The sequence below is a fragment of the Rhea pennata genome, chromosome 17 (genome assembly GCF_028389875.1).
Source record: "Rhea pennata isolate bPtePen1 chromosome 17, bPtePen1.pri, whole genome shotgun sequence".
NCBI classification, from domain to species: domain Eukaryota; kingdom Metazoa; phylum Chordata; class Aves; order Rheiformes; family Rheidae; genus Rhea; species Rhea pennata.
In genome coordinates, this window is record NC_084679.1 from 7,285,815 (window position 1) to 7,302,884 (window position 17,070).

General features: G+C 38.2%; 1 protein-coding gene across 11 annotated transcripts in view; it reads left to right on the forward strand.

Annotated features, from left to right (window-relative positions):
- The first annotated feature begins 80 nt into the window (after positions 1-80).
- EP400 (E1A binding protein p400) overlaps positions 81-17,070 on the forward strand; it is a 50,531-nt gene continuing 33,541 nt past the window's right edge. For 10 of the 11 annotated variants that reach the window (XM_062589772.1, XM_062589773.1, XM_062589776.1 and 7 more), the window contains exons 1-12: positions 81-184; positions 2,062-3,415; positions 9,613-9,697; positions 10,131-10,238; positions 10,940-11,319; positions 11,607-11,909; positions 12,693-12,878; positions 13,751-13,891; positions 13,997-14,075; positions 14,355-14,407; positions 15,894-15,951; positions 16,599-16,688. In XM_062589772.1, coding sequence (XP_062445756.1) covers positions 2,093-3,415; positions 9,613-9,697; positions 10,131-10,238; positions 10,940-11,319; positions 11,607-11,909; positions 12,693-12,878; positions 13,751-13,891; positions 13,997-14,075; positions 14,355-14,407; positions 15,894-15,951; positions 16,599-16,688 — 2,806 coding nt within the window. In that variant the 5' untranslated portion in view covers positions 81-184; positions 2,062-2,092. The remainder of the gene's footprint in view (positions 185-2,061; positions 3,416-9,612; positions 9,698-10,130; positions 10,239-10,939; positions 11,320-11,606; positions 11,910-12,692; positions 12,879-13,750; positions 13,892-13,996; positions 14,076-14,354; positions 14,408-15,893; positions 15,952-16,598; positions 16,689-17,070) is intronic. The other variant, XM_062589778.1, reaches the window with a different exon arrangement.

A 17,070-nucleotide genomic window follows, 5' to 3' on the forward strand; every position in this document is an offset into this window, starting at 1 on the left:
GGCGCGCGCAGGCCGGCGGGGTGTGCGCATGCGCGGCGGGCGGCTGGCGCTGGAGGGAGGCGCGGTTTGTCTCCTGCCGGCGCTGGTAGCGGCCGCCGCTCCGGCCGCTCCCTCCCCCCCCCCACCCCTCCCCGCCCCCGCTTCCTGTGAGGAGCGAATGGAAACTCCGGCCCCGGCGCCCGCGGTGAGTGGGGGCCCGCCGGGCTCGGGGGGCGGCGGGCGGCGGCCGCGCCGGGCCCCGCTCCGCGCAGCCTGCCCCCGCCGCAGGCCTCGGGCCCGAGGCCGGGCCGGCGGCGGGGCGGAGCGGAGCGGGGCGGAGCGGGCCTTCCGCGCGGCGCCGTGCCCCGGGCGGGCCGGGCCCGCGGCGGCGGCGGCGGCGGGGCGCCCCGGGCGGCGGGGCCCGGCGGGGCCGGCCGGGCGGCGGCGGGCGCCTCTGCGCGCTGGGGTTTCCGCACACAAAAGGCGCTCCCGGGTGCCCGGGCGGGCGGCGCGCCGCCGACGCTGCGCTGTCACCGTGTAATTACGTGTTTGCGCCCCGGCCGTAAGCGTTGCCGAGGTACAGGCAATTAAAATAATAAGAACTTGCTATTAGCGATAGGCGATATCATTTGGATCTTAATTATTTGGTACCAGTGTCATGAAAGAGTCACCGCAGCACGAAGTGTTGCAGCATTGTTGAACCTTTCGGAAAAGGTGCCTGTAAGGAGTGGATTTTTCTCCCTCCTCTCTCCGCTGGTTGAGGCTCTGAGGGCCAGGAGAGGTGAAACCCGTCCAGAGATGCGCTTGGCCCCTTGTGCAGGCTGGGCTCCGTCCTGGAGCGCGAGGCCCTGCACCCGCCGGTCGCCCCTTTCCTCGTCAGACTCCCCTTAGACAGCACGTGTGCGACAGCGCTGCGCTGCTTCCCGCTTTCCTGGGAAGAGGACCGTTTCCTGAGGGCCAGGACAGGAATATCTGCATCCCCAGGGCTTGAACAGATTGCCGCAGATAGCCCGGGATAGGGGAACGGATTTGTGCTGCATTTCGCTGCGAGGAGTGGAAGAATAGCAGGACATCAGATTACTGCACGCACATGTACCTTTCTACTAGCGCTGCGATCTTGGTACATACTGCTGCTGGCCGCTTGTAACTGGGGGCTGGGAGTCGATGTGGTTAGAAGCAAGGAAAAACAGTAGGACGCAAGTCTGGTTTTGGCCTGAAATACTGACAATGAACAGTTATTTTCAAAATATGAGAGAAGTTTTTATTTTTCTTTTGGTTCTTTATGACATCTAGCACTGTGTCTGCTGGTCAGTGCACGTTGATGGACTTTTTTTTTTTTTTTTTTTTTTTTGATAAATGACTGAACCTCAAAACCAGAGTGCTTTCTAATCTCTGGATAGTTTAGCTCAATAAACAGCATTTTAAATGAAATGCAGATTTGGATTGATTTTTATCTTTTTAAAGTGTTGGTGTTCTGAAGGAAAGTAAATGCAAAGTTAAATATCAGGTACAATACTTTTTCAAACTTCCAGATCATTTTGAAAGGAGATATTTCATGGCAGGTCTGTATTTTCCTCAATAGTTAGAATAATAAAATTGAGTAGTCTGTGTCCACTTTTCATAACATTTTTCATTATTATTGATAGAACCTACTTTACATTCTTACAACTGCTGTGTTTTGGAGAATATAGTATTAAATGCTATAACACTGAAACACTGGGATTAATGAACACAAAAGTAGTAGATTTTTTGATAGTGGAGACTTTTCACTCTTGAAATTCCACAGAAAGGGAAAAAGTACTTTTATTTTGTTTTAAGTCAGTTTGACTATTTAAGATGAATGCATCATTTGTAAACAATTCAATAGCATTTTGTTAGCTAGAGAAATGTACGAGATTTAAGTAAGTTTTTGTTTGTGGCAATGAGGCTCTCAGAAAACTTGACTGATAATGCAAAACTTCTTAGTAACTGCAAAGACAGAATAACTGAATTCCTACCAGGAGATGTTCTTTCTAATAGTTTCTCTCAGTTACAGAAACGTATTTACTTTATCTGAATTTCTGTTTTTGTATATTTCTTTAGAATATACTGTAAAATCTCTAGAGCAGTGATAATGCACCATGGTAACGGTCCTCAGAATGCTCAGCGTCAGCTCCAGAGGTCCAGATCCTTCACAGGCAGTGAGGGAGAAGAACAACAGACAAATTTACCCCAGTCCCCTGCAGCTTCCTTTGCACCTTCGGCAAGCCCGTCTGCACCACAGTCCCCCAGTTACCAAATACAGCAATTTATAATGAGCAGAAGTCCAGTAGCTGGGCAGAATGTGAACATCACACTACAAAACGTTGGACCAGTAGCTTCAGGAAACCAGCAGATAACACTTACCCCTTTGCCAATTCCAAATCCAACATCACCAAGTTTTCAGTTTAGTCCTCAGCAGAGGCGATTTGAGCATGGATCCCCATCGTATATTCAGGTTACATCACCGCTGCCTCAACAAGTTCAGTCTCAAAGCCCTACACAGCCAAGCCCTGTGCCAGTGCAGACATTACCAAATGTTCGAGCAGGTACTCCAGGCCCTGGCCTGGGTATGTGCAGCCAGAGTCCCACTAGAGGATTTGTAGATGCTAGCGTACTTGTGAGACAAATCAGCTTGAGTCCTTCAAATGGTGGACACTTTGTGTATCAAGAAGGGCCGGGAATTGCACAGATTGCTCAAGGAGCTGCAGCACAAGTGCAGCTTCCATCTTCTGGGACACCTGCTACAGTAAGAGAACGCAGACTTTCACAACCTCACTCACAGTCTGGTGGCACCATTCATCATCTGGGCCCTCAAAGTCCTGTAGCTAGTGGAGCAAACATGCAATCTTTGACTAGCCCAGGTCATATTACAACTACTAGCTTGCCACCACAAATCAGCAATATTATCCAAGGGCAACTTATGCAACAGCAGCAGCAAGTGCTTCAAGGACAGCAGCTGGGTAGACCTATTGGCTATGACAGGACTTCTGGTGGATTAATAGCAGGAGTTGGAGGACCTAGTGCATTTGGAATGACATCACCACCACCTCCCACAAGTCCCTCACGGGCCACGGTACCACAGGGACTGTCAAATCTTCCTCTTGCACCTACAATTAATACAGCAGTGAAAAAACAATCCAAAAAGTTGGAGGAGATTCCTCCTGCCAACCAAGAGACTGCTCAAATGAGAAAACAATGTTTGGATCATCACCACAAGCAAATGGAAATGCTTAAGGAAACTTTTAAGGAGTGTTTGATTGAACTGTTTTTCCTGCAACATCTTCAAGGGAATATGATGGACTTCTTAGCTTTTAAGAAGAAACATTGTGTTCCACTGCAAGCATACCTTAGGCAAAATGACTTGGATCTGGAGGAGGAGGAAGAGGAGGAACAATCTGAGGTTATCAATGATGAGGTAAGAAATCCATTGGTTAATATTTTGAAATAAAATAGTAGAGGAAGTTATTGCACCTGGATTCTGAAGTGTTAGATGATATGAGAGTATCTGAAAAACTGTTTTTACTTTAAGTATTGCAGTTTTTTTAAATGGATGCTTTGAGGGAATGCAGTTTTGCGAGGTAATGTGATCTTACAGGTTGGTTTGAGCATGGAGTTAGATGTATGTATTTAAAAGCAGTGCACTTCAGAGAGGTGCAGGGAGCTTTTGTTGTCCTAGTTTAGTATGTAAGTCTTGTATGTGAAATAGATAATACAATAGGTGAATGAGTTTGGCATTGCTGTGTGAACTGTTTTAAGCTATCATTGGATTGATTAGGTATCATAAATTAAATTTCACTTACTAGCATACACAAGCAAAAAAATCCAAACGAAAAAGTCTTATAAGAGGTTAAACCTTTATTTGTCTCTTGTGAATTCTAACTAATTATTCTCATTAATTGTGTGACTCATAATGTATATGGATCCACAGTAAGGCACCAGTTTGTTTAAATTGTCCTAGAACTTTATGCATATATTGCAGCCTGAATGATTAAAAAGAAAAAAAGAAAAAGCACTTAAAACCTGGACATTAAAAAGTCAACTTCTGTTATTTACACAAAGGTCTAAAATAACTAAATTACTTTAATTCACTGTTTCTTAATGGCAAATGACTTGAGATAGGTTTACTGCAAACAGGTGCCATGCAGCTTTTCCTTCATATTTGTATCCATTCATGTTAGTCTTGACCTGCAGCACCCCTTTGGGTGCTGGAACATACCTCTCTTGCACCAGAGCGTACCATTGTATGGTAAGTGGTTGCAACAGTGCTGATATAATTGATGAATTAGCACCACTTGGCACTCATAAATACCTTTTAAAATTTTTGAGAATACCTGTGGGCATGCAGTTGCTGATTTGAAAAAAAAGGTTAAAAAGTTCTCTAAAGAAACTCATATTGCTTTGAAATACCTATTATAAATCAATGTCTTCAGTGAAAATTGGTGACACTTAGGTGTAGTCATTAGTGGTCACTTCTTCAGTTGGAATTTGCAGGAAATATTAACCATGTAGTAGCTGGGGTTTAAGTTGTTCATTGTTTTGTGATCTGAAGTTCTTGATGAGGAGATATAAATGTGTGTATAAATATATATATATATATATATATATATATTCTGTTTATGGTAGTTATTGATAATTTTAAACAAATCATTTCTTTCTATATCTAGGAACTTAAAAACTAGCATGTTATAATTTATGGATAATGGCTATCCAATAGCTTTTTCACTTGGCTTGCATTTTGTCAGACTATTCAGGTGTTCTTGTTGGTTTGCATGTTCATCAGCTGAAAAACAGGTATTTTTAATGGTAGTATGCAAGTTCTGAGGTCTTTGGAGGGTCATTGAAGTCAGTGGTACTACTGTGATTTACGTCAGTTGAGACTCTGCCCCTCAGTCTTCTGGGTTTTGAGTTTGCTGTACATCGCAATTTCTTGTGATGGATCATCTTGCTCATGAAAGTTGCATGTCAGTTTAAATGCTGGAAAATATTGCAGATAGCAACAACAAGTTGTTTGAGTGTTTTCAAATGATGAATCTTTTTGAAAGCTAAGACAAGTATGTTATTTCTTTGTATTTTTTTTTGTCGTCTTCTCTTTTATTTACCCCTCCCCTCTCTTTATCACTTTCTGCTAAAGCAATGCACTTCATCCCTTGCCTGGAAAGGTTGTTCGCTTTGGGAATTAATGGGGGAGAGTGAATGGTGGCTGTGCTCATTGCTTAAATAAATGTTGGGGCTCTCTTAAGTTCAAACTGTCTGTCATGCTAATTTGTTGTCCATCAGGAACTGCAATCATTAAATTTAAACCATGCTTTTATGTGAACTGGATTTAAGAAAAGCTTTCCAGTGGTGAGAGGACACTATACATAGTCAAGGCCTTACTCTGTTCTGCTATTAAAACTGAAACAGAACTTTTAAAAAATTACCTGTGTTCAAACCAAGCTTCACTGATGGTCATTTACTTATAATCCCCTCTTCAGTGAGGTGCCATCAGTAAAAAACAAGTGTGTCGAACAGTTAAAAAGAAAGAAGAAGAAGAAAAACTTTTAAAAAGAAAATGATTCTCCCTTTTTTTTTTCCCAAAATATTTCTCTCAGGTAAAGGTTGTGACAGGAAAGGATGGGCAGACTGGTACTCCTGTCGCTATAGCAACTCAGCTTCCTCCAAATGTTTCTGCTGCTTTTTCATCTCAGCAGCAACCATTTCAGGTACTTTTCAATGGTTCTAAAAATGTAGTTTCATCCCAGATTTTTTTTCTTCATTCAGATTTGGTATTTCTTAGATGAATTAGAATTTTCCCAAGAGCCCATCCCTTATCATCTAAACAAAACAAAAAAGATCTTTGCAATCTTAAAATGCGTCAGTGTTAATGGAGCATTGAGGAAGTTAAATCTTTGTCTCAAAGTTGCTGGCTTGTTTCATTAACTTTCAGCTTGAATGTTTTCACTTTGGTTTGTTTGTCTTTTGTTTCCTTAATGCATTTGGTTCATTTGTGCATTCTGCCTAGTGGTAGTGTGGATTCTTTTGTCTGTGGCATTGTAACTGTGGATTTCTTCTAAATTTCTTTTCTTTTTTTTCTTTATTTATTAAAGGTCTTGAGTATGGCTTCAGAAGGTATTGGTTTTACCTTCCCTGAAATATTTCAAATAACAATAATAACACTTCTCCCATTTTTTTAAATAACTAACACCTTTTCATTAGTTCTACCATAAATGATAGCAAGAGGAAACTGAAGTGCTTATTTTTGTGTTACAGATAGTTTTAACAAATTTTTGAATGAGGGAATAATGTACAAAATAGAGGGAGAATGTGGTAAGCAATTACTATTTTTGTGGATCACTGATGATGCAACTTTTAGATTCAAGCTAGTATGTGTGTATACAGCTACCCCTAGCACCATGTTACTGGGACACCGTTGCTTATGTACCTGGAGAAGTAATGTACTCTAGATCTCCTACAGTTAAAATGTTTACTTATTAGGTCAGTTATGTAGCAAATGGTACAGGGTGAATTACTGTCTTTACCATAAAAGCCCTACAGTCTGCACTACCTTCATCTTGTTTTTGGAAAACGGAAAGTTAAAAGCAATGCAAAATTGATGGTATTCCCATATATAACAAATGGGTTATTCATTATGATACTTTACAATGAGTTGCTTATTAAAGGAACTTGCACTGAGAACTTTGTTATGGCCAGTGCTGACTTGTTTTAGAAGACTCCTTAGGTAGTCAGGTTTCATCTAAATAGTTTAAAATAAGTGATATTTTATCAGGTTATTTTTTATAGTGATTATGCTTATCATTAAGTTCCAGCTACACCAATGTTGGAGTACTTTACAAAGTACTACAGCATTTCCAAGCTGATTTAGAAAAACTAGTGGAAGGTACATGCTCAACACAAAAACCTCTTCGCATACTTGTGATAATAGCGTTTAGCACAAACTTTTAAGAGGAAGCATCATCTGTTCCATGAATATTTCTGTTTGCAATTGCTTATAGACAACTAATCAATTCTGATCAGCATCATTATTCTATTTTAAGTGCATAAGTGCAGCACTCAAGGTGATTATTGTGGACATGCTGCATGGTCATGACCTCCGGAAAACTGTTATTTTAATTAAACTTACACAGTTTTAGTCCTACCACATGCCTTGTGGCATGTGAATGCAATTTATAAAAATGTATCATCTTTGCTCATTGAAGTATCTAGACTAAATTAGGTGACGATAATGCAGACAAGTGGGAGGCTTAAGAAAATGTTAGTCAAAAATCCTAAAGTGGAGCTGCAGCCTGAAACTGTGAGAATGCAATCATCCAGAATAAAAGTGCAGATGAATAAACAGCATTGGAAGCAGTTTGGAGAAGATACCTCCTTAGACTGATGTCCCAGAAGGCATTTGATGCAAATAGCAAATAAGCTGAATTTGTTAATTAATCCAAGTGTTACATAAAATATGTTTTTGTGATGTTATTTTGAATAATTCTGTGAATGCCTAAGTGTATGGTGCTCTGCCAGATATTGGCTATTAGACATAAAATATGCTGCATGTCTACTTTGCGCGAAAATAAAAATTTGAAAGCTTAATTCATATTGAGTGTGATATGACAGTGAACTGCTGACCATTAAGGATGAATATGAGTCAGATATTCATAAAACTAAAATTCATATCTTAATAGTATAGCTATATCACTAGAATCACCACAAGTGCCCTCACAGTGACAAAAGTATTAAATTTTGTTATTCTTAGCTGTTGGTACAATCTGAATGGTATGAGATGTATTCTGCTCAAAAAGAAATGTTTTAAACCCAGTCATTTTAGGTGAGGAAGTCTGTCTACTAGTATTGTTCGAAGAAACACTGAAGATGTTGTTGTGACAACTGCAGTTTATTTTAGTAGAGAGTGGTGTTTACTTAGACTTAATTTACATTGGTAGAATTTCTATTAAAAATGAAGAATAAATGAACAATGAATAAGTGAGAAGTTTCTTTTGGAAAGTTGCTGTCTTTGCTAGGAACATGTTTAATGATAAAAAAAATCTGTTGTCATAACAGATTTTCATAAGACTTTTGGAAAAACTTCATTGTACATGTATATTGTGGAGGAACTTATCAACAGCTAATTACACTTAGAGAACTTGAGTGGTAAATCAGCTCATTGTCTTGGATTAACATAAGGCCTTCTTTGTTTTTTCTAATAGAATCTTTTAAGCCCTTTCTATTGGTAGTCCTTATTTTTCTCATATTAAGTTTCATAATAGAGTATTGGATATAGCATGGCTAAATATTGAGGATGATTTAAAAATAAAACTTCAAAACTCAGTGAAAAGAACTGAACTTCTGTGAACGCTGCCAGACATAGTTAAGTACTTGCTAGTAGTACTGAGGGTCCAAAGAGCATGGAAATTGTCATCTATTCAAAACTCACCTACTTCAAAAATCCTTTCTCTAAATCTGACATCGGAATCTGGTATTGAAAGAATTATCTAAGTTCTACCATCTGTGCCAGTATTAATTGTAATAATTCAAAAAGTTGTAAAGCACTGCATAATCTTACCAAATAAGATTCCAACTTGCTGAACCAAAGCCCTGTGATTTCTTTTCCATCACAGTGGTTTGTAGGTGCTCTTCCAGGCTTGTTAGTTTGTAGTTGTGCGACATTTATCATCAGGCAAAATGTATAGTAAGTTCTCATGTGCTGTGAGGTGACAGTAGCTTTTTAGGAAGATTGTGTTTCTCAACATAAAGTTACTTCTTGGTACTCTTTTTGCCAGCTATGCAAGTACGAGTCTGGCATCTGCAAAACTGGAATTGGAACTTAGTCTGAGATTCTTTTATTTCATATTTTCAAACTTAGCAATTTTTCCTGAAGTATTTCAATGCTAAATCCCATAGAACTCTTATCATGGGAGTGACAGAGTGGAGGCTCTTACATAAGCTTAAACTGCCTTCAAGATGAGAACTAGTTTCTGTGTTACTAATGTTTTATGCAGAATGAGAAGGATTATCTTTCACAAATGTTCTGACTCTTATTTCTTTTTTTTTTTTTTGTATCTTGTTAGTTTTGATGCAGTTAGTTTTAATATAAATGCTCTTTCCTCATCTAATTTCCCTTCTATTTAATCCTGTAATGAAGTCACAATGTTTAATTTCTGTCATGTCGGCATTTTATTGCAGCTATATGGTATAAGAATATGTTGTTATGACATCATTGCAACATTGGGCAAATGATGAAGAGTAATACATTAATGAAAACTTTCATTATAAAAACAGAAATCACAAAACTTTTGACCAACTTTAGTTTTTTACATGCTGTATTTTCTTGGTTTTGATACTCTTTTAAAAAAATTCAAATGTATATTATATATAATTAGCTTCTATTATGTATAATTAGCTTCATCAATTCAGTTGCTGTTTTGAAACCTAAACTGAAGGAAAAGTATCAGTGCAATCTGGGCACAAAATTTCTAGCAGATACTGGGTCAGTCTTACTTTCTTCACTGTGCAACTGTTTCGAAGAATTAATTCTCTGGTGGCCTCTTTACATCTGTTTGTAAATTACACGTTGCGTTAGGCTACTCATATATTGAATTTCTGTGATTTCTTTTCTTTTTCCAATAGCAAACGCATACGGTAACTCCTGTTACGGGGACTGTGAACACCATAGAAATTGAAGCTCTTAAGAGACAAGCACTTGTGCCAGCAGGTATGCTCCTCTCAAGCAGAATTTCAGTTTAATTTGTTTTGTTTTGTTTTACTTTTTTCCAAACAGTTAACTGAAGCCCACTGTTCAGTAACTCTGGAAATACAGTTTTGCCTCACCTTGGAAACGGCCAGATCGTTAGCACTATCTGTTGTGAGTGGTGCTGTGTAAAGAGTGCACTCCACTCACAATACATAGGACTGGATTTGGCAAGCGTAGAAACATTGTTAGGTTGGTTATTCTGACTAAGAAGATTGGAGATGGCCAACCTGAAGTTAAAGGGACTCTGCCCTTGCAGCATGTTCTTCATAAATGCTACACATGCATAGTAGTTGTAGCTTTCTGAGCTGATGTTGAAATCATGTGTAGTAGTTTGCTTTGTAAAACTGAACCCATTCCATTATACCATGCCATAAATGGAATTTGAATATCACAGATTCGTCTAAGAGACCACGAATTGAAGTGGGCCGTCATGGGATGGTTTTTCAGCATCCGGGTGTGGCTTCAGGAGTTCCTCTTCAACAGCTAATGCCAACGGCACAAGGTACTGTGTCACCACATGCCAGTTGCACATTAATTTAACAAGGAGATGTTAGTGATGGAACTAGAAACTTGGAATTCCAACCTTCCAAGATCCTAGTCCCACCGCATACTTCTCCATGTAAATTAATACTTGGTATGCAATGCCTGGTTTGTTTAAGGAGCTGAGTGACGGGCTCCAAAGGTGCATGTGGGCATGGAAATACGTCACAGGTGCTGATGCAAAATGGTTAATCTGAGAATCCTGGAACTGAGCCAATGGTTTGTGAAAAGGAAACCTCCTAATTTGCAACATACAATCTTTTTTTTTTTTTTTAATTTGGTAGTCATGCTAGGTTTTAGAACGTATGTTAAAGTGACTATGTTAATAACTAAATGTTATTTAGACTTGATGCTGTTATTTCAGGTTAAATTCTTGTTAGCTCATTACTCCTTTTCTTTTTAAGTATAGGACATTCAGAAGACAATGACATGTTTTTTACAATAGCTGTGCTCCAAATTTTAGTTGTAGTCCTGTGCATGAAAAAATTTGCTGTTTATTGTAATGGTGATTTACTTTGTGATTGTGATGTGGTATTTTTCAAGTGATGGTGTCTTGTGGCAAAGTAAGTAACAAAACAGTCTACCTACAGTTGATTTCCTTCTATACTAGTACAGAGCACTGGACCTTTTAATTTCATGTGTGTGTTTTCTCTTGCTTTGTAGGTGGGATGCCTCCTGCTCCTCAGACTGTACAACTAACTGGACAGAAACAAAGTCAACAACAGTATGACCCATCTAAAGGTCCTCCAGTGCAGAATGCAGCAAGTTTACATACACCACCACCGCAGCTGCCAGGGCGACTGCAACCTGCAAATGTCCCCATGACATCTCTCCCAGCTGCACTGCAGCTTTCACAGCAGCAACCACAAATAGTGGAATCTCCAGCTCAGCCGCAGATCCAAGTGAAGATCCAGCCCCAAGGTGTACCCCTGACTTCTGCTCCACTTCCAGCACCACTTCAGCAGCAAGTGCCGCCAGCAATCCACATACAAGGACAGACAGCAAACCAAGTGTCACAACCACAAGCTACAATGCAGCAACAGGTATATGAATTTTATCATAATTAAAAAAAAATGTTTGTTTCAATGCTTAGTAAAATAGAACAATATTATCATCCTGAAAATACGTGGAAGATCCTAATGTTTTTTTAACTTCATTGGACAAACACACTTAGACATAGCTTGCAAACAAAAATCCTTTCCTTACAAAAATGCAAGTGTAAATTTTTTTTACTGGATTAAAGTTATGCCAGCATTACATTCTGCTGTAATGCAGGCTAAGACAGTATTGAGTGTTAAACTCATCACTAACAAATGTGCTTTTTGGGCAGACTGTGACTCTGACACGACCATCTGCAGATCCTGCTCAGTCTTCTCAGCGTCTTGCAGCAAATACACTACCGCCTACCTCATCCATTGCGCCAGCAACCATCTCAGGCACAACGCCACCTTCTACGTATCCAGTGCAAACAAACAGAACGTCTCCAGCAACTAACAAGTCGTTATCTCCTATTGCCTCAAAACCCCCAGGTTTAGCAGTAGCAGCAGCACCTAAATCACAAAGTCCAGCTCAGAATGCACCAGTATTACCACAGGACAACTCTCAAGACAAGCTTGCTGAGCAAGTAAAGCTGGTAAGATTCTTCTTTTTTCTTGCAGAGGGAACTTATAAACAGTTAACACACAGATAGTTTACCTGTTTGAGTTATGAAGATGGGATTCTTTCTGTGTATGGTGTTTTAGAAGTTGTTTTACTTACTGAGTTTTGCTTTTATGCAGAAGAAATTAAAGAGAGGTTCAGGAACATTAAAGTCGCAACTGCTAATGAATAATAAGACTGATAAGTCTTCACAGAGTTGTATTCTTTCTGCTTCTACTATATTGTTTCTATCTAGTCATTCAAAGCAGCTGCAGCCATATTTATATTCATAGTAAACTAGAGACATGTTTTGCGTATTTAGTGGGAACTTCATAGGGAACTTGCTTTCTCTTAAAGTTAAGAAGTATTAATAATGAAGAAGTCTTTATCCTCGTATGTGTTTCTCTGTGGATAAATACAGTTGCATTTTCAATTTATACAAAAGTATTATTTGATTGATTTGCATGTGTCTTTTACCTTACTTTTTGTCCTGTCCTACAAACTTCCTTCATTCTTTAATTTAACAAGATACTTTTCTATAATACAGGTTAAAGTACTGTGATTCTGTTTATTGATAAAGTTGAATTTAGTCTGGTAATTCCTGCATTGATACAATATTCAGACTTGATTTGTATAATGCATGTGTCATGTTATTACACTTTATTTTTTGCTGTCAAGTATTTCGATGAAGTCAGAGAAAATACTGTTTTTATATTTGGCTACTATTGCAGGTGCATCATGTAGCTTCTTTGTAATGATATGTCCTTTTTTTAAAAAGGAAAATCAAATCCATCAGCGAATAGCAGAACTGAGGAAAGAAGGTTTATGGTCCCTGAGGCGACTTCCTAAACTCCAAGAGGCTCCAAGACCCAAATCTCACTGGGATTATTTGCTGGAAGAAATGCAGTGGATGGCAACTGATTTTGCTCAAGAGAGAAAGTGGAAGATGGCAACTGCTAAGAAGGTACTTGAAAAACTCACCATTTTGAATCAAAACAATTAATCTTTGTGTCATTCAATTTTGTATCAAAGCTATTTAAACAGTTTTTTTCTGTGGAAAAAAAGTGATGAGAGTATAAAGCACTGATTTTTAACTTAAAGGAGAAGCCATGTTGTTAGCTTTGGATGATCTAACATTTGGCACTGAATTGAGAATTCAGGACTCTTTTTCTTAGAAGCATAATATTAAAATAGATGTATTATTTTGTGAATGCAGATCTGCATTTTGAAGATAATTTGAATCTGGATTTGATGTGCTTTATTTGTGACAAATGGTATCTTTTTAAGAATAGGAGAAATAGGCAGGGCACATATGGAATGATCCTTCCCCTGGCAGTGTCCTTCAGACTTCTGGAAGTCAACATTTTAAAGCTCTCCTGAGCTACAGGTTGCAGTTGAATCAGTTTATAACATATGATGATAGACCTGTCTTTCAATCATGTATATACTTTGTTTTTCAACTTACTTTACTTTTGGTCTCTATGAAATATTGAGGTGTGGTTTCTATGCTTAATACGTATTGTATGAAAAAGGTTTTCTTTTTTATGATTGCTGCTGTTTTCAGTAGATTTTGCTCTAACTCTTGTATTGAGAGAGAACGGTGAATTAAGAGTTCCCTACTTGATTGCTTAATTAGAGTTTCTGTACTTCCTTTTTCTCTTTGTTTTTCAGTCTGTTGTTTTACTGGCATGACAGGAATTAGAAATATTGGAGATGAGTGCTAGATGTATTAAAAATACAGTCAACATCTAGCGGCTGCTAGGTAATAAAATCTTAAGAAATATGATGTTCTGTATATTGAGGTAACCTAATTCAGCCTTTCTGATGGTATTTTAGATGGTAAGAACTGTGGCTCGTTATCATGAAGAAAAAAAACTTAACGAAGAGCGAGCTAAAAAGGAAGAACAAAATAAACTAAGGCGAATTGCTGCATCAATTGCTAGAGAGATAGAGTACTTCTGGTCTAACATTGAACAGGTAAAATGCCGGCTCTTTAATATTTGTGTAAGTCACTGCTTTTTTTTATGTTTGGTATTTTATGTATAAAATTAAATGCTTTATTAGACTTGATTTACATTTTAGGTTGTTGAAATAAAACTGCAAATTGAATTTCAAGAGAAAAGGAAAAAAGCTTTGAATTTAAAGAAAATTTCAAAGAAAGGTAATTGTATTTCATTTCGTATGAAGTCCAGTATAAATTCCCATGCCTTTGTTTTGTATAATTTCACTGAATTGGGTTTTCATCTTACTGGCAATAGAATTGGTAGGTACTAATAATAGATTCTGAACAGATCTGAACTATAAGTTACAATTTTTAAAATTTTTCAATTAGATTTTTTAATAGTTCTTGTGTTTTCTATTGGATGCAATTAAAAGTTAACTTAAAAAATATAAAATTGCTAAGTAACTAATGCATGCATCAAGTATAATAATTTTCCAGGTAAAGATGCAAAACATACAGAAGACCTTTTATTGGAAAGAGAAAGTGAAATGGTAAGTTTTTGTTTTGTAAAAACATCAGATAAATTTAAATGAATATGTTTCTTAAATACGCAGTGATGATGAGCAGATTTCTGTGTAGTTACTGACAACTGAACTTACAATCGTTAGCACAAATGTCGTTATTTTTGGTTATGAACGATAACCTTTAAAAGTGAATTGGCAATGTGTGTTTTGGTTAACATACGCCTTTTAAAGGAAGAGTTCATATTTATCCAGTGGCTTTGAATCACTCTTCCTAAGATTGTAAGACCACAAACTGCATAAATTAATTGCCAGACTGTTTCAGGCAGGAATTTATTCTGCTATAGCCAGAGAGAAACTTTGTGAGACATGAAAGCTCATTTTCACCTGTTCTGTAGCCTATGTCATGGTTTACCTTCTGAGATAAGTGTATGTCACAGAATGAATCAAACTGAATGAAACTTAAATATCCTTTGCCTTAGATGAAATGTGTGCTAGGATTCCTTGGCTACATTTGTGCATTTGGAAAAAAAACAAGCTGGGGACTGTTCTGTGGCCCAGAGCCATTTGCCATTGCACAGCTGATGTCCACTTGCTGAAATGCTCATCTCTCACCAAGCAGAATGCCTATGTCTGAATTTCCTTTTAGGAACAAGCTTTAACATGTGTTATCAGCCAAACTGTGGCCTAGTACTGTCTATGAGAGTGTTAATTTGTACTGGCCAAACCATGCTACAGATTGTGCTAGATGGTTCAGAGTGAACAGTTGTTGGCCAATGCACAAGCCTATGCCATACCGCTGTCTAGTGAAGACTTGGTCCTTGATTCCAAATTGGGTAAAAGTTCTGTGCCTCAACACTGCTTTTAAAGGAAAGTTTGTATTGCTGTTCTTTGCCACATTGGAGCTGAGTAATTTGGACAACAGACGCTTCAGGTGGCTGACTGCAGACCACCTTCGATACAGAAGCAGAGTACCTGCATCCATATACCCGAACCAGGCTAAAATGTCTTGCTGAGAGTCATTAATGCAGCTGCAGTTCCTCTGAACCTGAGAGGATCAGTCTAAATAGCACTGTGCTTTTTCCCATGGCGTTGCTAGTTCAGGTTGACAGTATCTGGTAGGTCATTAGGTAAAGCAGAACAGATGCACTAGAATTGCAAAATGAATTTGCATAGTTTTGAACTTGCTGAAATCATGTACGTTTTACTTAGGCTTGACACCATTCAGGCGGCACAGTCAAAAATACTATTCTTTGTCTTTTGTGCTAAATTTGAGAATTTAAGAACAAAAGGAGAGGAGAAGGTAATTGGTTTGAACATGGATATTGTGAATGTAATCTAAGACTCCTTTTTTTTTTTTTGTTTTGTTTTGTTTCCATGACTGGGAAAATATTGACAGATGTTAAGTGTCTATTCGCTGCTGTCATTGCAAGACACTTACTGCTGTCTTTAAAAAACAAAAAATCCATAGCTTTGTATTCTGTGATTTTTAAACATTTCAATTATTTAATGCTAGGGTATGTCATCATCTGGAAGGAAAAGAAAGGCAAGCACATCTTTAACTGATGAGGAAGGTAAATCACTTTTCAAGATTGTGTCCGTAGTATGGTATGTGATTTATATAATAAAACCCTGAAACCGCTGATCTTCAGTCTGCTACTGCATGTACCAAATACTTTTTACAAACCAATTATCAACCCTCATCCAGTGCTTTGAGCAGCTGGATAGTAAACTAAGGAAAACAGAATTTTCATTAGAAACAAACTGCCATCATTGTTGGTAAATTCTGATTCTCTCTCTCTCTTCATTCCTTGGTTTCTCAAACCTTACTAATAATCTTTAACTTTTTCTGATGTTTTCAGGTTGGATAATCCATCAACTTTAGTGACTTTCTTGTGATGACTTGTGTGTCATGTTTCTGATGAAAAAAAATTCCCAGTTTTTCACTCCAGAATAATCTATCTCTGGGAACCATTGTCAACTAACCCTTAACACTTCAAGACTGTCTTTTGTCCTGAGGCATGAGTGCTTTTACTTGTCTTAAAGATCTGGATATAGCTACTCTCAGATTTTCTTGTTTTCCATGTGTCTCATGCTTTTTGATTCCTACTAACTTTTGTAATGTCTTACGCTGGTATACTTTAAGGGGTTTAGGGGATTACAAGCTTTTTAAATTATAGTGTAATTTGAATGCCACAGTTAGCATTTGTTTTGATTTTAGTTGAAGATGAAGAAGAGACAATTGAAGAACAAGAAGCTAAAGAAGGAAATATAAACCATCAAACTGAGTTGTCTAACCTAGCCAAAGAAGGTAGGCATGCAGCTTGCTGCTACTTTATGGGCTCTGAAATAACATATGAAAACACATAGCAATTATTGTATTTGCAAATGGAATTATCAGATGAAAAGCTGAATGCATTCAGATGTTCAATCATATAATCTGTATTTTTCTTTTTTTCTGTACAGGAAGTTGTAGCAGTTAGTTTATGGGATGATCATGGATATCTGTGCTTTGTAAAGCAATTCGTATACTTAACTAGTTATCAAGCATTGTGGCTTGAGAAAAAGTATTTCTCTACGCATCGTGCTTTAAAACCTCACATCAGAAGACTCCCAACCTAAGTTCTATATGCCCCTGAGAAACTTTTAAAAACAAAAGTGTACTTGCCTGTCAGCGTAGTGAGTTTCATCAG